Source organism: Xenopus laevis, chromosome 2L (assembly GCF_017654675.1).
Source record: "Xenopus laevis strain J_2021 chromosome 2L, Xenopus_laevis_v10.1, whole genome shotgun sequence".
Lineage (NCBI taxonomy): Eukaryota > Metazoa > Chordata > Amphibia > Anura > Pipidae > Xenopus > Xenopus laevis.
Genome location: NC_054373.1, coordinates 138,449,185 through 138,474,003, shown reverse-complemented (window position 1 = coordinate 138,474,003; position 24,819 = coordinate 138,449,185). Strand labels below are relative to the sequence as shown.

Below are 24,819 nucleotides of genomic sequence, written 5' to 3'. Positions count from 1 at the left end.
CAACTCTCGTAGCGACATATATGAATTATAAAAGAAAATGAGGTCCTTTTCTGATATAATTCACCTATTTCAGTTGACTTCTGTAATATGTTCAGATTGCGTATAAATAACCTCGTTATAAAAATGGCTGCTTTATTCAGTACCACTTTGACACTGCCAGTACAATTGCCCCTTCGATAGAAATATGACGGCAGTAAAGCCGCTCCAGCAGCGCCGGCTGCCATATTAAATTAAAGTTGAGGAATTCGGGAGTTAGTTTGCTATGACTTTGCGCTGTAGAAGTTAATGTTCCAAGGGGGATTCCTTCATTGTACACATTGATTTGCATTCAGCCTTCAGATGAATAAACCCATAATCCAGTGCAGCTCGTGAAGCAGTGCATAATTCATATCCCCTTTGGTTTATGACACCGTTTCAAATTAGCTGATGTTGATTTTCTGAAATATAAATTGACTGTAAAACATTTATTACACAGATAAAATCCCTCCGAGGGGGTGAGCTGACACGGCACACGGTACGAGTCCAATCGTATTTCATTTTGGAAATATTTTTTTATGTCATTGATTTTAAAGAAAAAAAAATGTTTTGATAAACCAACATTACGTTCTTGCTTTAGAATCATTTTCCCTATACCTCAACTGGCCTAGATATTGATTCATTTTAAAGACAAATGGTTCCTATTTCTCTTTGTTATAGCCTCCTCCCAGCACATTTGGTTACAAGAAGTGATACTGTTGTGTCTCCCTACATGGCTGTGTAGCACCTATGAAGAAGTAAATGATTACAATGGTTATGAGCCATAATTATAACTGAGAATATCACTTTGTAATTGGTTCTGATGTTGGTAGAGGACAAGGTAACCATGGCACGTGTTTGGGATGAGAATAATGTGCAATATCCAGGCACCGTATCAGTATTCCTAAAAGAAGATAACATTGTGCTGTAACTAGAATGCCACCATCTTCCTTTTTTTCTCCAGTCTGTCACTATGGAAACGTTTCCCAGGTGATTAATCATGCAGCGAATGCTTAAGAATCCTCGGAAGCTACAGGACAAGATTGTGATCACAATTAGGTGCCCAGGAAGCTCGTGGGAAATTTAAATTCTTGGGTTACTGTCAGTCAAAAAATTTAAATCTATGCACGTGCTGTAGGTACCATTCCCAATACAACTTCCATCACATTGTGGTGAATTATTCTGATTTCCCTTTATTCAATATTAGGGCACAGACTTTTCACCTTAGGAAAATGTAAAAAGGCACCAAAAAAAAAAAAAAAAGCTATGTTTTTAAAAAAGGAGTGGGGAAGTTAAAAGAGTAGAGGTATAGCTTCTTCGAGCACTGCCAGAAAGGTATAAGAACTATGTTTAGGCTACATAATGCATTTTGAATACTCTAAATAAGTTCTTCATTATATATATCCACTAGGGTTGCCATGTAGATGGAATTTTAATGTCACGGGCAATTTGATAATTCGTATATTTGCCCCTTACAGCTGAATGTTAATATGGGCAGATTTATAAATAATTTTAAAATTTTAAAAAAGAATTTTAAAATTCTAATTTTCAAATGTATTTTTGTGAATTCGAGTTTTTAAAAAAATTTGAATTTCGAAATTTAATATGTACTGTCCCTTCGAATTCAAGTATTCGCCACAAATTGCTGTTTTAGCCTATGGGGGATGTCCTGGGATCATTTTGGAGTTTTTTTCAGCCTTTCTGAATATTGTGGTTTTTTTTTCAGAAAACTCAAATCCATTTCAATTCGAGTTTTTGGGTCGATCACATACACATGAGTTTGAAAAATTAAATTTTTTAAAAAAAATTTCATTTTTATCTGAATTTTGAGTTCATGGGAGTTCATGGGAGTTTTTACAAACTTCAATGAACTCTAAATTCGACCCTTGGTAAATCTGCCCCAAATGATTGCTATGGGCACAGAGCTGATTTAAGTATAAACCTTATTAAAAGCTGAATAACCTGAGTGCCTATAATGCAGGGGCTGCTCATGGGCAATGAACAAATGCATTCTGGCACAGAGGGCCATAGTTTTCTAATTGTACCACCAGGTGAAGGGAGTGAAGCTTAAAGAATTGGGCACAGATTGGGGTTAAAAGTGTTGCACTATTCAGAAGTATGTTTGCAGGGCATCACATCACAGATACCCAAATGGCATGATGTGGGCTGGAAAGAGTTATTAACTAAGAGACAATGCAGAAAGGAACAGGGTCGGGAATAGGAGAGGATAAGCCTTCACTTTGGGTCAGGTTTTGTTGACGCTTTTCCTATAAAATGCCTGATGGTATGATCTCTTAAAATTATTTTATGTCACCTCCTGCTGATGTCCAAAGCTCTTTCTATATAAATACAGCAGCAGAGGGATGACTTGCCCATAAACAGACATTGCTTTACTTGGGAACACCTGATTAAACAGAAGCATTGATGTGTATACTGGGGAATGCAAGGGGATAAACAGGAAACATTACCGAGCTGGATCAATATTTGTTATGTTATTTTACTGTCAGTCCATGTTAACATTGGCTCCTTATTGCACAAAGCTGCAACATATAATGGTGCTTCATAACTAGATTATAATATAAAGTAGGCTTCCCGTTTACTTTATCTATAATGTTCTGTACAACTGAGAGAGAGAGAGAGAGAGAGAGAGAGAGAGAGAGAGAGAGAGAGAGACTCATTTATTCCAAGATTTGGATGTTTGCAACTGCAGAATGCAGGCATAAATGAACAGTCCATACATTTCAACAAAACTGCATCTTTAGTGGCCAAAATTATGATGATGAAAAGTAATTGTAAGAGCTGAAATTTCTGTCTGTAGAAGGAAGTTGAGCTCCTTAATTTGGAAAGTTTGGCACCATGGAGAACAGAATGACCCCAACTGGCCCTGGTTTAACTTGACAAAAACACAAACATGCCTAAAATGTATTTGCTATCAAATTTTGTACACAACATAATGTGCCTTTAAAATACATAAGTTCTTTTTGTAGTCCCACTCGTGGAGAGGCTAGCTTCAGATCTAGTGCTTGCCACAGCTTAGTATGGCTATTAAGTAGGAGGAGAGCACATTGCAGTTACAGCCCATGGGGTTACTGTAGATGTCCCATTGGGTGATGTGACTCTTACAACAGGACTGCAAAAAGCATTTCCAGCCTATACCCAGATTATTTCAGGGTGAAAGAAAGATATAAGGAAGGGGTCCCCAACCGCTAGTGCAAGCCACAGGCTGTTGCTAGGCAACTGTTTGTCATTTTCATGCAATTTGATCAAATCTGATTTTTAAAGGAAAAAAAAAATCTAATGCAAAATTGGATAAGACCTCTCTTGTGGAAATCAATAGGGATGCAATTCTTAGTATGACCAGTTGGATTGGGAAATGTTGTTATATCTCCTTATGCCACTCACAGGGTAGTTTAAGAAAGGCAATGTGCAAAGTGTGCCCCCTTTTTTTTTACTTTGCACAGTGTCTTCCTTGAATGTAGAATTGCAGTTGGTCTCTTAGCTCCTTTTGGGGGTGACATGTAGGCATCTCCCATCCAAACCCCTACCTGTCCCCTAACTTGCATTTGATTTTTTTTATCCAATGTGAGGTGTAGACAGGGGAAGAAGTGCTGACGGAATGAGCACTAAATGTTCTTGCACCCCTTAAGGTGGCCAAAGACACAACGATAATATCATATGAAACTAATTTACGATATTTGGTGCGTGTATAGTGGGAGACAAAGCAGACTGATATCGGCAGAAGACTAGGATATCAAATGGTTCGTCTATGGGGCCACCAAATTTTGATCAGGCGCCTTTGAAGGAACCCGAACATCTGCCATTGTTAGTGCTGAATCGTCAGATACAAATAGAATTCTATTGTTTCTACCTGTAAATCTGACGATTCAACTCTACACATGTGTGTTGAAACAAACGATCTTTCCAGGAAAGATTGTAATTGTAGCCTTTAGTGTTCTTGCCTGTCTTCCTCTGGTCACCATAAATGACCCGCACAGTCACCCATTCCTTCACAGTCAAGCATTAGCACCCACAGCCTGATCAGTATGGTCACTTACCAGCTCAAACGAGAGACCTTCTTTTGTCACACTGTCGACATCGGGGATGTGAGCCTTGGCTTGAGCTTTAATGTAGCACTTCTCTCCTCCAGTGAAGCGAATGCCAGTAATACCCTGCAATACAGAGACAATGACATTTATAAAGAAGTGTAAAGAATTGCACAGTTTACATTGACAGTTTCCCCCCATAAGTAGACATGTAATAACGCACATAGCGATAAGGTTGCATCATGATTTTTTGACACAGTAACCTAATTTGAAAGCTGTGACTAAAACCTGGTGTACAAAGCTGCAGATATGTAAAAATGTGCATAGAATCAGTTGAGTAAAGGTGTGTAGTTTATACAGGTATGGGCTCCTTTATCTGGAAACCCGTTATCCAGAAAGCTCCAAATTATAGAAAAGCTCTCTCCCATAGACTCCATTTTATCCAAATAATCCATATTTTTAAGAATGATTTTCTTTTTCTCTGTAATAATAAAACAGTACCTTGTACTTGATCCAAACTAATTCTACTACTTAATCTTTTTTGGAAACAAAATCAGCCTATTGGGTTTATTTAATGTTTACATGATTTTCTAGTAGACAAAGTTGAAGATCCAAATTACGGAAATATCCGTTATCCAGTAAACCACAGTTCCCAAGCACAGGTCCCTTACCTTTACCACTTTTTACGCTCATGGCTTTTTGTAACTGTGGTCTCACTGGTTTCCATAGGCTTTGCCAAATTCAGTTACAGTGGTATAAAATAATATGTGTAAGCCAAATGCACTTATATAAAAAGGCTTAAAGGAGGTTTTTACACATGGAATTTACGCACAAGGGAAACCTGAGGCTATTTTTCACACTTTTTATAAACCACCACCATCAATATTTTTAACAATTTATATGTATTTTGGATTCTTTCTTTCCTGCTGTAAATTGAATAGCTAAAACAATATCACTTTCTTAATGGAGTGTTTGTTGAATGCCTACAAAGTATTCCAATTCCATGATAAACTTTTATGGTTTCTCACGTGAAGAACTTTTCTCCTAATTCAGGTCCAGTTTTTTCCCCATAACCTTCAATAAAGTTTTCATGTGATGAACAGTGAGAAGTTTTTCTCATTGAATTGCATCTGGCTCTATGGTGAAATCTGGAACTGAATTCTCATCAGATTAAATCTGACTCATTAACAGATGAGCCACAAACTACACAAACCGATTTATTTAAGAAAACGGCAGAAGTTTCAATGGTGTTATATATGCTGTACATCTGGATCAACAGGGCTGCTTCCATACACCCACCTAACTACTTTACAGATATTGGATCTACTTTCTGAAATACTTGGGACCTGGCTTTTATAATACAGTAAGGCTACTAAAAATGATTTAACCATCAAATAAATCCAATAGGATTGTTTTTCCACCAATATGGATTCATGCGGCTTAAGGTGGCCATACACGGGCTGATAAAAGCTGCTGACAGACCGAGTCGGCAGCTTATTGGCCCGTGTATTGGGGCCCCTGACGGGCTTCCCTGATCGAGATCTGGCCGATCTCGATCGGATGGGATTAAAAATCCCGTCGGATCGCGCCCGCATCTGTTCGTTGATGCGGTCCCGCGATCCGACCGCCCATTTGCGAACGCTAGGATCCGATCGTTGGGCCCTAGGGCCCACGATCGGATCAGCCCGATATTGCCCACCTCAAGGTGGGCATATCGGAGGGAGATCTGCTCGTTTGGCGACATCGCCAAACGAGCAGATCTATCCATGTATGGCCACCTTTAGTTACCATCAAGAACACGGAATTATTTTATTATAGATACTATTTACAAGAATGGCACCTGTTATCCAGAATGCTTGGGACCTGGGTTTTTTTCCGGATAACAGATCTTTCCGTGATTTGGATCTTCATACCTTAAGTCTATTAATGTAAACATTAAATAAACCCAATAGGTTGGTTTTGCTTCCAATGAGGATTAATTACATCTTAGCTTGAAGGTACTGTTTTATTATTATAGAGAAAAATTTGGATGATTTGGATAAGATGGAGTCAATGGGAGGTGGGCCTTCTGTAATTCAAAGCTTTCTGAATAACAGGTTTATGGATAACGGATCTCATACCTATACTGTATTGTTATATATTGAGAAAAAAGTAAATATTTCTCTATGGTAGATTGACTTTCTGTAGGGTTATTTTTAAATATAGGGTTTGGGGATAAGAGATCCCATGCCTGTATAAGGAAGATATGTGTGTCCACATAAACATTGCTTTATGGTACCCAATACAACTGTACCACTACACTTCTCATACCCCATTAATGACTGTCTTCTTCATTTACATTCCCCTTTAAGAATCAATTCCACCTCCTGATCCCATAAAGCCATTGTGGCTTATTGTTATTGCCCTGTAAATTCCGCTACAACAAGAAATCACAGAAGCATATTACAAGAGATTTCAGAATGAAAGCAGTCGTTCCTTTAGCTCTGTTTCCTTCCTTTACACTTTACATTCAGAAAGGGATGAAAGAGAAATATTCTAGGATCTAACCTACTTAAAATGCTTCTCTGGCCACTAATCCCATAATTTTGCCGCTGCACTTCCACAATGTGCCGTCCCCAAAAGGCCATATCCTGTAGCCTAAACAACACACGTATAAACTGGATTTTATATTCACACTTGATAAATAGCAACAGAAGCACAAAATTGGATGCTGAGTGCTTCTGGTTGTCATCAGAAAATATAATTCCATTTTAGCTGACATCTCAAAAATATAGCTCCAAGTGCATCTTGTTTGTGATGTGTAATTGAAGTGGAAGTCTAATCCCCGGGCTCATAAATCACAGGGAAGCTATGGGCCCTCCCTTCTGGCTGATACAAGTGAATTATCAGTTTGTTAGCTTGCATTTGACTAACTTCTTGCTAGGTGTCTCAGGCCATTAACACATTTGGTGCCCTGAAACTTTCTGCTGCAGATGTGCAGAATGCTATTATGTCTATGAGCTCTTCAGACCATCATATTAAATATGTAGGAATATGTTGATGTCACAGGCAGTGATTTGAAGTGCCCATAGCACTGCTCAACTGTGTTATTTACTCTTATCTTGCTTTGTTTCCTCCAGCCAATTCTGTCTCAATCTGAAGCCCAAGCTTGGAAGATGTCTAAGAGTTATCCCTATCTATATAGTTAATATGGGGATCACACTTCACTTAAACAAAGTAGACTGTATGGATACGCTACATACCTGAGTGGCTCAATGGACACACCAAAAAGGGACCAAAAATGTAAAAAAGTAGGGGAGACAAAAGATGAATGCCCCCATTCTGCTACTCCAGGGCATTCCTATAGTTATGATTTAAAAAACAGACATAATACAATCCTAATACTAATGAACATGTACACATTAATACAGCCAAAAAGGAGAGGTGGCCTGGAAGAAGGGGTCCCCATGATCAGCACAGTACGGGTTTCTGTGATTGTGTGGCAAGAGGCAGGTGTTAGAGCAAAGTGCTGCTGCTGAGCTCTAACACAGAACTGAGTTGATTGCTTTGAGCAGTCTGATACATTAATCAGGGCAGTACACGGAGAGAAAATATTAAAGTATTGGGAACCCACCCACTTCTTACAAGTTAAAGTATATACAGCATGTGTCCCTATTTATGTGGAAGAGGTCAATTTCACAGTCCCCAACAAAAGGTGGAGCTGACCTAATAGTTGGCATAATTTTAGGTAGGCCAGGAGTGCGTGTGCACAGATTGAAGTGTGACCTATTTTGTCCTGTTTTTCCAGGTTTGAAGGAATATGCAGTAAGTTAAAATTTACATTTAGATTGTAAGCTCTACAGGGCAGGGACCTCCATCCTCTTGCCTCCTTGACACTAAGCACTTAATCTTTATTGTAACTCTTCTTTGTATTTATTTGTATTGTCTTCCATACTTATTTGTCACTGCTTTGTCTATCCAGCAGCACAGTTTAGGATAAAAAAAAAACTGCAATGAAGGATTAGCTTTAGGGTCCACAAATCACACAGACTGAGGTTAGAGTGATTCATAAAAGGTAGAAAACCTACGCAATATCTTACCTATGGTAGACAGCAATGAGGACACATTTACTGTGGACACTTTACATATGTTATACCCTGCATTTCAGGATTCTCCTATCATTTTAGTCATGCTTGGGTTGAACATTTTATGATTTTAACACCCTATCCAGCCCACAACAGTGCCTGCTGCCTTCCACTGACTGCGCTAAAACTTAGGCTAAAGGCATATGGGGCTGTTTCTCTGCTGGTGCGTTTCCAAAATCCAGAAATTCTCCAAACCACACTTCCCACTTCTCACTGAATATTAGGTTTCAGTGCAAGCATTGATTTCTATATTGGTCTAATAAGAAGAATATAATATTCACCTCACATACTGTGCATATGCAGCTACCAGTATTTATAACATATAGTATGTAATCTGATATTCTGATTGGTGGCTGCCTTATTCTGTATCTGCACGGTGGGAAATGGGATTCCCAAATAAAAAGCTGTATCTCAGATTCATCCAAACACCAAATTCTCCATAAAAGATTCAGCTAAAACTGTCCACTACCACGGCTGAGTTCAAGCAAATTCAGTTAGTTGCACGTAAAAAGCCTATTCATTAAAAGTAGTTGTGTCAAAATGTAAAGCTGTAGTTGCACTCCGCACTGCTAACCCTTTCCTGTTTCCTATTCTCAATTTAGTGCAGCTGCAACTATTGAAGCAAAGGAACCCTGGAGCTACTGTCACCTATAGACCAGGGGTTAGTGCCAAGGTTCCCTGTTGCTAATTAGATTTGGGAAACTTTCAGTCAATAGCATCTGATTTTTGTGTTACATTTGGCACAATCCCAACTGCAACAATGCAAGAATTCTGAGGGGAAATGCTGCATTATGGGAAAAAGACATGGTGATTGCGCTCGAAATTGCACTGTGCAGGTGTAAATGAGCCCCTTTTAGTTTCGTTGTCCAGAATTTTAAAATCATGTGACTTTAAGGGTTCTGATTCAGTTCAGCCAATCACTTAGGATTTGCCTGAATCCACATTTCATTATACTTTATTAAAATATTATAGTTATTGTAACATTTCTTTTATGGGTCTTTAAGCCCTGAGTTCTGTAATACTTGATGCTTATAACAGTACGCTGGACCTGCAGCACAACTGCACCATTAATTTTCTTCTAGTGAACAAATCTTTATTTTCGCAGAGCTGTTTATTTACCCATTTGTGTTTGTATGTCAGCAGAACAACTTGCCCAAGGTCAGAATGAAGCAACATGGGGGTAGGTTGACTATTCCCTACACTAGAACCAGTGCTTTGGTCCATGGAGGCAGCCCGAGTCATTAATCTCCCTTGGCAGGTAGAGCCGGAGTACACAGGGAAAGAGTGTTTTTTAATTCCCGGGCTATAATGTGACACTGAGTCTATTCAGCTCATGCTAACTGCTAACACAAACACTCACTCTGTCTATAAATATACAAAAATGCAAAAGCACGGATGTAATCCTGCTAAATGAAGGACTCATGGGCCTATGAAATAATGAGAATGTATATAGGCATGGCTGTATTTTCTACATAGGCAACCAAGGACCCATGGTATTGGCATCAGCTTTAGGGGGGGGGAGTGCTTATAAAGGAAAACTATACCCCCTGAACAATGTAGGTCTCTATAAAAATATATTGCATAAAACAGCTCATATGTAAAACCCTGCTTTGTGTAAAAAAAACATTTCCATAATAATATACTTTTTCAGTAGTACGTGCCATTGGGTAATCATAAATAGAAAATTGCCATTTAAAAAAAATAAGGGCCACACCCTGGGATCGTACAATTCATGGTGCACACAAACATACCAAACAAACTATTCATGTCAGGTCACATGAGCCAATTAACAGACACAGTTCTGTCTTTTGCTTCCACACTTCTTCCTGTTACAGCGAGTTGCCGTATTTCTGGTCAGGTGATCTCTGTGGCAGCAGAGACCATCACAAAATGGCGGTTCAAGGCAAGAGATGTAAAAGGGCAATAATCTGTTGCTAAAGTATTGTTAGACAATTTTACTCCATTAGTCTTAACCCAGGTTCTATTTTACTTCAACTTTGTGAACAAACCCCAGGCCCTGCTCACACTACTACCTCAAAGAATTCAAAATTGCACGCAGGTTACATTTTTGGGGAACTTTGCAAGGAGTTGTTACTGTAGTTTATTAACAGATGGAAGGCAGATAAAGAGAAGTAGGAAGGTCACACACCGTCAGAGGCAAACGGAGTGCCAGGTATTTTTCCTAAAGTTCTGCACCTGTGGGTGAAATTGCACATACACTTCTCTAATGCTGCTGTGCCAAACTGCCCAACTGCAGGCTAACAGGGAAAATTAAGTGGATTTTGATGACCCTCAGCCAGAACAAGGGCTTACACTTACTTACACACAGTGAGGTAACGGCCGCCCCACAGGTCCTGGGGCAAGACTTGCACTATCTTTAAGAAAATGACAATTTGTACCCCTGCCCCTATGGTCGTGCCACTGGTTTAAAAGAGATATTTTGTGTAAAAATAAGAATGTACAAGTGCATTATATTCATTTAGATATAGAAGAATTGTGTTTCAGACTGATTTATTGAATATTTCTGCAAAAACCCTAATAATCCCCTCCTTCTATTCTTCTTCCTGTTGCCTGAATTCCCAGGCTGTGCAGGGGAGCCGGCGGCTCTCAGCTCACTGTACTGTAGGAAAAGGAACCAATCAGCAGCTAGCAGGACCTGATAGAGAACTGAAACCTGCCTGTGCTTGTGGGACTGCAGAGCTGTCATTGGCTGTCCCCCTCCTACTACGCTTCTGGCTGGGACCGTTAAGACACGCCCACCCCTCATTTGAAACACAGACAGGGACCAGAGAACATCTATAGGGAGCTCCAATAAAGGGGCTATTTTTAAAGATAATATTAATTTTTAGCACCATGTAAAAGCAACAGCATTTATTACTTATAATTGCCTACAAAATTAGGGTTTTTTTCATTTATCCTATAAGCCTCCTTTAATATTTAACGGGAAACCTGTAAAGAACTGCTTTAGTAGAAAATTACGATTTTCTCCCACAAATAAAGTTATACGGCACAGCCAGGGGTATCCCTTGCACCCAGGCTTCGGACTGCCTTGCAGAATTACCAGTGAATTCCCCCTGAGGCACTCATTTACAGTGATGTAGCGTTGGAAGGAATCTATGCAGAAAGAGCTAAGTATGCAGAGAGCGTAGGAGGATAAATAAAATTATAGATGATTGTATGATAATAACCATTGTCCCTCTACAGTCTCCCTCATGAATGGAGAAACAGCACCCAACATAATTATGTGTTTAGATTTCATCTAATGTGGCTGTGCTTCACCGAATTACTGCACATAGGAAAATGTCTGGAGCCTGTGCACTCCTCTCTATAATATCTCTCTGCCCTGCAGTTACATAAATAAACAATAGTATTAATAAATAAAGCTCAGTACATTTGTGGCCCCAATAAGAATAGGTACCCTGACGAAAAACATTAATTTCCCCACAGACTGTCAGATGTGTCTCAGTCAGTTAATAAAGTCTCCCAGCAGCTACGAAGCCAAAAAAAAAACTGATCACTGATTTATCAAACAACATTTTAATACATTTCTTCATTTCCCCAGGTTGAGTACTGGGGACACAGAGGAGGAATTCCTTTTACGTATTACTATGTGCCAGCAATTTGTTCCTGTTCTATAATTGGGGCAAAAAAAAAATCTCTCTTTGTCCCAGGAGACAAAAGGATTTTTCTGCATCTCTGTAATTTAAAGGGAAACACAAACCAAGTGAAAAAAAAACATGGTCCGTTTGTTTTATTAGTGTATTAAGGGTATGGCGTATCTGCCATTTAATTGCCTGTCACTTATTCCTATAGGAAAACAAAGGAAATGTGACCGATGTTGGTTATAATAGACGGGCACCACTCAGAAATGCTGACGAGAGCATGCCAGTGTGTGTGTGGGGGGGGGGACAACATTCCATGTGTACCAAAGCCCTTAAAGCATAGGGTTGTTATACTGCTTCCTTTGAATAGAAGTCCAAAACCTATTTAGTTAAAGGCAGCTAGCAACCCTAGATGCAATGTGCCTAATGCCATGCTTTGCTACATATTCATACTATACTATAGTGCAAACTTTGCCCCAGGGCCTGTTGGGCTACAAATGTACCTGGGCCTGTCACACTAAGGGGCACACATTATTATTTTCTACAAGATTTGCACCAGGGCCTTCTGGGGCTTTAGTTACCCCAGGGGGAATCAGGCTCTCATTACTGTCTCCTTAAATTCAGATCGTGCCACCAACAGTACCCCAGGCCCTGCTCACCAGGCAATGCCCACCAGCCTTTCTATTATTAGAGAGGTGGCACAGCAATTGGCGTGCATAAACATTCTTTCTCTGTATAATCAGCATTTACACAGATTGTGGCAAAGCAATCTCACTCCTTCCTACATTCCAAATTGGAAAATCAGTGCAATTTAGATCAATCTCCTGATTCACTCTTGCTACGTGCTCAGCCCAATCTTGTGAAAAAGCCCACCCCCATGTAATGACTTAAAATCAGTGTTCACCCTTCTAGACTGATAGTATGGGGAGATATGGCCATACAGTTTTCCTCTGCATATCACTAGAACTGCAACCCTAGTTGCATTAATATACGGTTCGAATGCCTGTGTGTCCCCAGCCAAAGCCACTGACCATGCAGACAATGTAAACTGCATCTTCAGACCCTACTCATAATTAGGGATGGGCGAATTTTTTCGCCTTGTTTCGCCGTGGAAATGCCGCCCATAGATTTTTATGGCGTTGTGCTAAAAAAAAAAAAAAAATTTTAATGGGCGTCGGCGACGAATTTTTGTCGAAGCGAAACGGGTCAAATTCGCCCATCCCTACTCATAATTAGAGTTTATATTTTTTCCCCAGTGTCACACATGAGGTTTAGCAGCAGACTTACAATCTGAAAGTCATGCACTTCCACAGCTTCATCGTTTCCAGTGCCAGTCTTGAAGGTTTCCAAGTTATTTCCAGAATCGATTTCCATAGATCCTTCTTGCACCTTGCCATTGATGCTCATTGTGTAATGGACATTGTAAACCTGCAACACACATTTGTTTCACTTAGTAAATGTGTTCATTAAAATATTCATTTTGTTTTTTGTTGGTGAACTAATTATCATAATGCAAACATAAACTTCATAATGTATCTAATGTACTCAAGGTTTTCAGCAATAAATTAATAACCCAACAGCTAATACTTACCAAGGGACGCTAGGAGATTTGGTCCAAATACAGATGGACATGAAAATACACAGTACAGGGAGACACATGCACCAAACATAAAATAAAATCCTAAACAGTTATTGAATCTTTTGTGATATATATAGTGATGGGTGAATTTGTCTCGATTCTCTTTGACAAAAATGTGTGAAACACAAACAATTTGCAAATCACATTGAAGTCAATGGGTGTTTTTTTATTTTGGAAAATCGCTAAAATCTTATATAGAATATTTATGGAAAATGTGTTATTTATTAAGGGGGTTATTTATCAAAGGTCAAGTTTGTGAGGTTGTTTATACCTCAAATAAATTCCAATTTCAAATTTTTTCTAAACCTTGAATCAGCGAATTCAGGGTAAAAAAGAAATTCTAAATAATTGCTCGGATAAATCGAGTTTTGGAGCGAAACCCACCCCGAAAAAAACCCGAACACCATAAAGGCTACAAACATCTGGCACTGATTTCTACATGACCTCGACAGGTTTTAGCTGGAGTATTTTCGGATTTAAGATATTTCCAGATTAGGAGGGGGGAATCGAGTTTCTTTTTTGAAAAAAACTGAAAAAATTTGAGTTTTTTTTTAACCCAAAAATTCACGTTTTTACTCTAAACTACCCTCAAAACTTGAATAAATAAAACTTTGATTAATAACCCCCTAAGTGAAAATCTGAAAAACTCTAATTCAAATCTTTGCCAGCTAAAATCTACCAAGGTCATGTAGAAGTTTATGGGCGCTGTCTCTGCCAAATTGTAAAATATTTACTTTGAGGTTTTTCAGGATTTTTTTCACTTGTAACAGCACGAAAACTCTTTATGAAAACAAGGATTTTGAGGTGTTTGTATTCATATTTGTTTTGAGTTTTTATTGTTTATGCTTTTTATATTTGGGTTTTTTCATTAATAAGTAAACATTTGAGCGTCTTAGAAAAATGTGAATTTAGTTGAGGTTGAAAGGGAAAAAGCTTTCAACTCAAATTACAATTAAAAATAACAGTAAAACCAATTAAAATCTGCTATGAATGTATACTACAAAGCTGTTCAGAATAACATTTTCTTACATTGTGGAATGTAACCCTTTGAGTTTGATTGTAATTAGAGGGAACTCTGTGTCTGTCTATCTGGGAAGGAGCCTGGGTTGGTGAAACAGAGCAGCCAATTTACAACCCTTCAAAAAAACTTGAACATCATGATGGTTATTGGCATCTTCAAATGGTTCAAGGGAACCCTGCCATTGACTTCTATATGACCTCGAAGGTTTAACATGGTGTATTTTTGGATTCAAGCTATTTCCAGGGTCGGGGTATAATAAATCTCCAAAAAATTCTAGTTTTTTTAAACCAAAAAATAGATTTTTTACCTATAACAAATCTTCGAAAAGTTGAATTTTCGTGGAAAACACAACTCGGTCTTTAATAAATCTGCCCCTTGGTTTTAAAAGAAATAAGTTGGTAAATGTGATGATAATATAGAGGGATTGTCACTTTCTGCAATAAAGTTGATTAGAAGTATAAAAACATTCAAGACTTGGATGCAGTTCATCAGTCTGGTAGAATGTTATGCATTAAGGGAACATTAAACTTGGTGCATTCTGTGCATACTGAGAAGCACAGCTTTAGGAACACACATTCATGCCTTATTAATCTGTCACTAGAATATGATGATAAGAACTAATATTGCAATAAACTCTATAAAGAGACGTATTCAATATTTTGTCTCACTTACAAATGCAAAGTGTAGTACTGTATTTACATAATCATTAATGCATGAACCCTACTGTGAATGGGTGTCCTGCCTCCTCTGGGAATTCCAAAAATGGTGCAAAATTCAGGGAGCACTAGAATGAAGACCTATCTAGGGGTGGCTTATCAACAAATAACTTGCTTGCTCATAATCACCCCTCCTGCACCCCACCATCACCCACTTGGTGAGCACACCACATGTGCCACTTGCTTTCCCCCGCCAGTGTCTCTCTTTCCTTTTAGATCACACCCCCTCTTGTTTCTGGAAACGGGCAGGCACATTTATCAAGGTTTAAATTTCGATTCATGTGATTTTTTTAAAACTCCCCTAAACTCCCATAAATTCGACTAATCGAAATGTAACAATAAAATCAAATTTTTCCAACTCGGGCAAATTTAAACAACCCGAAAAATCGAATTGAATTCAAATCGAATTCAATCAAACTCGATTCAAGTTTTTTCTCTGAAAAAAACTTGAATGTCAGAAAGGCTGCAAACATCTCCAAATTGATACCTGGACCCAGCAATTCGGCAGGTTTTAGGTGGGCGAATAGTCAAATTCTTAAAGGGCCAGATTATGATAAATCTCAAAAATTGTTCCCTAGCTGAATTTGACAGTTTTGAGAATAAAAAAATCGAATTTTCAATTCAACCCTTAATAAATCTGCCACGTAGTGTGTGCAAAGCTTCAGTCAATGCAAGAACGGTACATGTGTCCAAAAGACGCTACATTTGCAGGTGACAGTTTAGTAAGTGTGCCATAGCCATTGTGATTCCAACTGTCCACAGTGGTACTGAGTGGGGTCAGGTTACAGAATGCAGATCGCTGAGTGGAACACTGGTTGCTCTGTGTTGCTATTTAAACACTACTGTGTTGGCAAATATTTACTCTGTGCCAGGTCTTGTTTTTAACATTGTTGGCCGAACAGGATCTTAACGTGGAAAAAAGAAAGCTGAGCGGAGATTGATCATTCCTATACATGGCGCATGCAAGAGGAGACATTTTTGCAAACACAGCTCATTTATACCAGCAAATCAAGGCAGCATTTTATGGAATGCCTGGGAGGCAAATGGATTTTATGGGATATTGTGAGGTACATAATATATTATTTCAAGGGACAGTGTGGATATGTTTGCACAAGCTATTTGGTCAGTCAGATTTAAAGCGGTTAGATGTCAAAATCTGATGACTAGTTTTTCAGCCAGACAGCTGCAGGAAAAAAAAAAGAGTGGCTAGAACATTCCCACTCTAATGAACTCCGTATATTACCATTACATTTTAAAAATTGGGACTTGGCATTTGGTAAAAAGAAAAAGAGACCTGAACAATATTAAAATAGATCCTAAAACTTTGTTCCTTTTAATTGGGATGAGACGATTCTACAAATAAGTGTAATAAGCATAAAAATTAATTTAAAGAAGTGTTAAATTGGATGCAGCCAAATAGTACTGCACAGAATATACATAGCTATGCAAAGTTACTGGATCACATGAAACTTGCAGGGAACTCTAACATTTCCAGTAAACGTTATGTATTTATCTACCGTATGTACTGACATGGATGTGGCAATTACAGGAAGAAATAAATGCGCTTCCCGTAATAAAACTTTCACCAAATTTTAAGTCCCTCTTTCGTTAAAAATCTCTTGTGATAGGATAGAGATGCGACTCTCAGCTGAAAAGTCGAATGCCGCTCTCTCCCTCCAAACAAAACAGCACCCTGCCGCTCCACCTCCGAGACAAAAAACAGAGGTGTCTCGGAGGTGGAGCGGCAGGGTGCTGTTTTGTTTGGAGGGAGAGAGCAGCATTCGACTTTTCAGCTGAGAGGCGCATCTCTATCCTATCTGAGAGACAAAAGAGACTTTTAAGGAAAGAGGGACTTAAAATTTGGTGAAAGTTTTATTACGGGAAGCGCATACAGCTCTCTGTTTTTATTTCTTCTTTAGGTTTGGAAACATATATGTATTGTGAATCCAATTGACATTTTTGCGCAGGGTGTGAGCATTAATTATTTAATTACAGGAAGAAGCCAGTGTATATCAGGCATGTGGCCAACAATGTTATAGTTAAGCTTTAGTTCTCCTTCCACTAATAAGCTCTTGTATTGCTGGGTCCGATCTTCATTTTTTTACTATTATTGACACCACTAAGTGGAGTAAGCAGCCAGAACTAGCATGTGGGACTACTAAACCAGTGGGGAAGTGAGAAAGGGGTGCAAGAAGAAGTAAGAGATCAAGTAAGACATTCAAAGTCACCAGAGCAGCAGCTTGTAGTCTTTTATGCCAGCTGCCAGATTTGCTTACCATTCTTAACACTATACCCTCACTGGCTGTTATATATTAAGACTGTCTTGTGTTCACCAAGTATCTGTCCTTGGATTAGGTTGGGCAGGAGAAAGAATAAGACAGGCACCAAGGAGTATACTCTTAAAAAGAACAAAACAAACGGCTGCCATAGTGTTCGTCGGTGCCCTCCAGCTGCAACTCATACTTTTTTTTAATGTAACAGAATGTCTTGTGGAAAGCTTTCCAAGTCCCATCTAAGGTAAGTGCCTTCTCCTATGCAGGCCATGGAGATAGTTACCAGATGTGTTTAAGCAATGAAAGTAAAGCAGCTGATATAAGGCCTTTAGTGCCTTTCACTTTGTGCTTGTTTGCCCATAAATAACTCCCTTGAAGAAAACTATGCCGACAGCATCCATTGTTCAGCTGGAATACACAAACAGGTACAATGACGCTCTGCATACTGAGTCAAAGGGAATATGACAGTATGACAAGCCAATTAACTAAAGCAACTTATCAAAAAGATATATGCTCTCCAGTATATTATCTGTCTGCCGCTGTTTGGCTAAGGTTTTACACTTTTTACATGCTGCTTACTTGCATTTCATAGTGGTAATTAATTTTATCTGTCCCCGGAGAATCCGGAACATCACCTGCTTTTTATTTATTTATTGTGTTCAAAACCTCGAGCACGTAGGAATCATTTTATCTTCTCAGATATGTATCGGTAGAGCGTTCTGCCATTTCCCCATCGACGCTTTGGCTGTCTAGCCAGGTGTAAGGTCATCCTACGCATTCATGTTTAATAAAACCACTGACAAGCATATAATGATCTCCAGGTACGATTCCCTAAGTACTTTAGACAGATCCTGAAATAACCAATGGTATGGGGTACTTGACGCTAAAGACTTGTGACAGTGCAAATTTATACACAACGTAAAATGCACTGAGTGCCTAGTTTTTACTTTATAATCTAGCAGGAAAAAGACAGATCTACACTGACATCTATAACTCCCATCATCCTCCGCCGACAGCATTAATAGCAGTTGTAGTTCTGGCAGATACTTGAATTTATTCCAGTTTTAACTACTTGCCCAAAGGAAAGTTTTCTGTACCTTATATTGCTATGAATCCTATTTCTCCTTGTTATTCATGCAATTAATGGTTATATATGCAAAAGAGGGGAATCCGAGTATACGTTTCAGAGTATTAGGAAGCAAGCAGTGAGGGCGGCTGGGGAAGATGGAAGAATAACAGTTAATTTAGAAATACTATAGGCTTCTTTCAGGGCTTGCTGCTCTGTGAGTTAGTGCAGGGGAAGTGACTGGCTGAAATACAAGAACTGATTGAGTCTGACATAAAGGGGCTTTTGTCTGGAAGCAGTTACCACTGACCCCGGCTCAGCCTACAAGACCATAAGCAGCAGAGCAAGAGCACAGCAACTCTGTACAAGTAGCCTGGAGGCCCATCATGGACCATTCTACTTTATGCAGAATAACACCATCACTTAAAGGAAAATAAATTATATTAAATACTAGGCTCATTTCTTACACTAATAAACTGCTAATCGCATCTCACTGTGAATTATCCCTATAGCCAATTATAGTGACACGCTACATGTCATTCTCCACTGCTACTATAATGATCTGTTTGAATAATATAGGCTTTTATGCTGCGGCCAATAAAGGACGCCAGCTGGATCCAGGGCAAAAAAGTGAAATCATACATAAACAATTGTTTCACTCTTACTTAAGGAATTAGCAGGTGAGCAGCTTTAATCCTCCTGTTCTCCATTTCTTTACATGGAATTATTATCTAGCAATAACAGCCGGATCATGGGTACCCTTAGAGGCACATTTATCAAAGGCCGAATTTCCAAATGTGAGTTTTAAAAACTGACATAAACTCCCATGAACTCGAAATTTGACCAATCGAAATTTATTTAAAAAAAAAATCGAATAGGATCGACCCAAAAACTCAAATCAAATTCGACTCGTGTTTTAAAAACTTGATTCGAGTTTATTCTCCAGAGAAAACTCAAATGCCAGGCCGGCTGCAAACAACTCAGGATGTCTCATATTGACTAAAACAGCAATTGCCAGGTTTTAGGTGGCGAATAGTCAAATTTAAACTCTCAAAAGGCCAGTGTTTATTAAATCTCGAAAATCTAATTTGAATTTTTTAAAAAACTCGATTCAAATTTGAACAATTCCCTAGTCGAATTTGACAGTTTTGGCCATAAAAAAAAATTTAATTCAACCCTTGATAAATCTGCCCCTTAGATCATATGCAAGCTGCACCTATTCTCTATGTTTGTCATGTATGTGTGAGCATTACAGATTCATCTTAATTATTTGTTACACTCTTGTGTCTATTTATCTTTAGGTTGAGACGCAACATGCTGCATTTTTCCTGCGTTCGGCGCCTACACGCGTCTGTGTGAGTACAGCCCCATTGGAAAAAATGTAATGCGTCTATTCCTGCGCTCCCCTGCGGCTGAACGCAGAAAAACGGAACGCAGGGGAGCGCAGGTACAAACGCTCGTCTGTAAGAGCCCTTAGAGATAATAACAGAGGGCAGCTGAATGGCAGGAAATCACAGGAAAGGTGATAATGAATAGAAAGGTAATTTTACATTAATGCAGATTAAATTCCTTAGATCTGGAGAGGTGCTGGAAGCTTACCACTGTGCAACCTGTATCACAGCAGCTGCTGTTACACTACAACTCCCAGCACCCTCCGCAGATACAAGTGTGGTAGTAGGGCAGGCTGGTTAGTTCCTGGACAACACCATCAGGCTTTAGTCCCCCCATACAGCTTCAGGAAGATCACTGTTGTTGCCAGAAAGTGAAACAAATGGGTATATAGGACAGCTGCTCATACACTTCAATAAGGAAAGATGTGTTTGGCTACTTACATGCTTGTCATTTGGCTTCCAGAAGTAAAAAGCTCCGATTGATCCAAAGAGAAGCAGAAGGGCCCCAGAGATCAGCACCACAGCTCCAATTCTGAGTAGGCGGCTGTTACTGGAAGGCTTCGCTGTCACAGCTGTGTATGCCTGGAGTCAGAGAGGCACAGAACCATAAATATGTCACTTCCAGCACAATGTAAAGTAGCAGTAAAGCTTGTTATATTCTTGGCCAAACATGACCCACTAAATCAGGGGTCCCCAACCTTATTTACCCGTGAGCCACATTCAAATGTAAAAAAAAGTTTCAGAGCAACATAAGCATGAAAATAATTCCTGGGGGTGCAAAATAAGGGCTGTGATTGGTACTTGGTAGCCCCTATGTGGACTCCTCTCTGTTTGGCAGAACACATGGGTTTTATTCAATTAAAACTTCAAGCCAGGAACTAATAAATAAGCACCTGCTTTACAGGCCATTGAGAGCAACATCCAATGGGCTGGTGAGCAACATGTTGTTTGCAAGCCACTGGTTGGGGCACTAAATGTTGGTTTCTATTTCATTTGAGAACCATGATTAATATAAATTTGCCCTCCCCAGTGCAGCCAAACATCCCTTGCACCATATTCCAAATGTAACTTGGGAAATATACCTTATGTATAGGCTATATTTAGGTTCTGCTAATCATATGGACATTAAATATCCCGAATAGTGATTCTTCTACTTTAATATATGTATAGTCATTTACATGAGTTAATGCAGCCATACTGCTTCTTATACCACAGTATAATAAAATATAGACTGTAAGCTCTTTTGGGCAGGTCCTTCTTCACTCGTTGTATCGGTTACTGGTTGCAATGCATGTAATTCTGTGTGTTATTTGTATAAACACCATTTATTGTACAATCTCTGTGGAATATATTGGCGCTCTAAAAATGCATGATACTTTTAATGATCCTTAGCGCACTTAGTGACCAAATTATTATTATAAAAAAATGGCAGCAGTCTTGCTTGGATACCAATAACTTTATACATAGTACTATATACAACTCGTGCAGAAAGCACTGTTATACTTGCAAAAAAAAGCTATAGAAAGTATATGTCCCTTTGATGCTCTATATCTGTCTGTGCATCAATATATACATACACACATGATATTATATATATATATATATATATATGTATATATATATATATATATATATATATATATATATATAATATCAATAATCACAAACCGCACTCCAAGGACTTCAAATAAAAACAAAAAAAAGTTTTATTTTGTTTTATTTTGAAATAAAACTTTTTTTTGTGTTTATTTGAAGTCCTTGGAGTGCGGTTTGTGATTATTAATATTGTACATTTTTGAACCTGCACCTAGGCATTGATGTTTTTGTGGTTTGAGTGCACTCATTTTGGAGAAACTATATATATATATATATATATATATATATATATATATATATATATATACACATACAGCTTATGAGTGCAGCTTTAAACAATGTATTATAGTCACAGACTGAGGTTGAGCAGGTCCATAATAAGGCAGTGAGATGGAACACCAGTCAAGTGAGCTCAGATCTTTCTACTTTAGTAATCAATAACATATTGCAAGCTCTGTGGGGCACAGTGTAGCTACTGTATATATGAAAATATGCTTTTCTTGAACACTGGATTTTCTATAGAGCTACACTGAATACAATCCTGCTACAGACATTTTCCCTTTTAAATCCATTCTTATGTGGGTTGATTTGTGAAAGCAAGTTCAAACTTTAATTAATTGCCTCAGCCCTTCTGACTTTAAATTCTCTTTCTTCGTTAATCCAAATCCCTTTGCACTAATCCTTTATTTCTTCTTTTCTCTAAAATGTGTGTGCAGTTGTCTCTTTCTCATTGTACAGTCGTTTAATAATCGGGAAATAATGCACTTTATCTGTTCTCAGGGCTAGACTCTGTTCTGTTATTATTATTATAATACATTGCACAAAAGGACAAATATAAAAATAACCAAATACAGGTAATATTTACTGCAACGGACATTTATGTTTACCGACGAAATTTGCCATGTAATGCACGCTACTGACACTAAAGAGCTAATTTGGCAATAGTGATTTCAGCTTGCAGCAAATTGTAGTTCTAAGATGCAGCAACTAGTGGCATATGAATAAGAATCATTTGCACGAAGAGGACAGTGTGTGGTTTTAAGACTGGTAGAGTTAAAGTGTATAACTGAGGGCCAAGTGTGTAGTGTACTCCCTGTACTGAAGAGCTGACAATCCAAATGACATTGTAAAGTCTCTGTAGAGAGAACAGAATGCTGAGAATAGTTTCCACAAAGTAAAAGATGTTATAGACAGAAAGCAGGCCAGCTCTGCACTCAATAGGAATGCCTGTAAGTAACATATAAAGTGCAGATGAACATTAGAGCAGGCTCTTGCTGAGAAATTGCAGAGATGACGAATAAGTGTTCTATACAGCAGGGCTCAGTCTCTAGATACACTTATATCAACGCTATACTAGGGGCAGGTACGACTGATGCTGTAGTTAAGTTCTTCAACAGGGCACGAGAAAGTGTTGTATCTATAGGGGTGAGACAGAGAATCGATCTTACTCACAGGGGGTAAACACTGCTCCACGTCCTCGGGACCCGCAAGGGCAATAGGAACTTTCTCCGAAGTATCCGCCATTGTGTGCGCCTGGACCCAGTCTGATCTGATCCCACAGCCCAAATTCTGCAAAGTGAGCAGGATAGCGGTAGCCACGTGACCCCGCCTGCCCCTCAAATTCTCCCAGAGTACCTGCCTACCTAGCGCCACAGCCCGGACCCCCCTCCCCATGTTAACTCAATGGAATTCCCCATGCCCCCTGCTTTCCTCACTCTCCTTAATGGCTGCTCCAGGAGGCAGCACAGGGAGGGATGGGGAATATCCTACAGTACCTTTGTCCTCACTGTTTCCCCTACAGCTACAGACAGACTCCCCATTCATACACTAGGGCAGATGTCAGTACTGAGCCATCACCTTCTTATTTGTTTAGATTTTCCTGAAGAAAAACTTTTTAAAAGTCTGAAGCAAAAAATAATAAACACACAGTATGAAACATTTCATATTTAGCATGTAAACTGGAATTCTAAGTAACTTTTTAATATCCATTACTGCAATATGTGTCTGTTTCTTTCTATTCTCTGATCTGCTGCCTAGGGACAGAGAATATAATGTTTTTGCTACCAATTGCATTTACAAATCACTTTCGCACCAATAACATTATTTGTATAATGTATATTGGAAAGTTGCTTAGAAATCCAGTCTTTTATGAGGCAAAATGTTGTTCTTGGGTCTACATGCTTCTGCTCAGGGTTGGACTGGGGGGCTTGGGGCCCCCCTCCAGCCCCCGCTGCCGATCCGTCGTACCGCAACGGGTACCTGCATGAGGGCATGGCGCCACATCAGTGCGCACGCGCAAATTTGTTATTTTACCGCGCCACTAAGAAGCGGATCTGAGCCAGCGGGGCCCACAAGAGCCCGGGGCCCACCGGATTTTTTTCCCGGTATAACGCCAGCCCAGTCCAACACTGCTTCTGCTTTTCTCTGGAGCTCTCTGCCTCAAGCTCAGACGTTCTCATTCTTTCCAAACTTTCAAATGCTTCTTAAAGACCCACCTGTTTAAAGAAGACATTCAATGTACCTTAATTAATCAATCATTGCTCTATCATAAATCACTAAATTGTTTCTAGAATCCTAATGTCTCAATTGTACCTCTAATCCTATTGTACTCTGGGAACCCTTATTCCCTGTTTGTTATAACTAAGGTAAAGCACTGCATAACTTGTCGGCACTATATAAATAAATGATACATGTGAGGATGTATGCAAACCCAGTCAAAACGTGGCATTCTGTTACGGAATGCAAATATATAAATTTGGTGGGAATGTGCAAAATTCTTCTAGGCTAGAGACAACACCACCATTCATTCCTTAGGGTCAGCAGTTTCATGTATGGTGTGCAAAGCTAAACTACCCCTCCCTCAGTCAGTCCATCAAAGTTTTTGCAATTAAAAAACAAAAAGCAGTAAAAGAAAAGCAAATAGTATAAATAAAAAGAAAATAAATGGCTTGATGTATTTAGCTATAATTTGCCTTTAAAGGTGAGAAAATCGTGGCTCTATTAGCACGAGCAAGACATGTCAGAAAATGCCAACCAAGGCAACAGAATGCATTATCCACTGTAGTCTGATGTATATATATTGCAAATAGCTGATCTGGAGTTTCATTGGTCTGCATATAGATGACCTATTGCTAAAGAAATGTGACTATGTGATAGCATTGTACATTGTACAAGTGTGCATCCAGGCATTCTGGGAGCCGGATTGTTTTGAACAGTTTGCAGCAATAGATCACAGCATGTCATATAAGGCAGCTTCTAACACATTCATTTTTAAAGGGATGCTGTTATGGGAAAACATGTTTTTTGAAAAACGCATCAGTAAATAGTGCTGCT

General features: G+C 38.9%; 1 protein-coding gene across 1 annotated transcript in view; it reads right to left on the bottom strand.

Annotated features, from left to right (window-relative positions):
* cnmd.L (chondromodulin L homeolog) overlaps nt 1–23,040 on the bottom strand; it is a 35,696-nt gene extending 12,656 nt beyond the window's left edge. The window contains 4 exon segments of the mRNA NM_001086612.1: nt 4,071–4,184; nt 13,072–13,212; nt 20,332–20,472; nt 22,939–23,040. Of these exon segments, the coding sequence (NP_001080081.1) occupies nt 4,071–4,184; nt 13,072–13,212; nt 20,332–20,472; nt 22,939–23,010 (468 nt within the window). The 5' untranslated portion in view covers nt 23,011–23,040.
* Nucleotides 23,041–24,819: the final 1,779 nt, after the last annotated feature.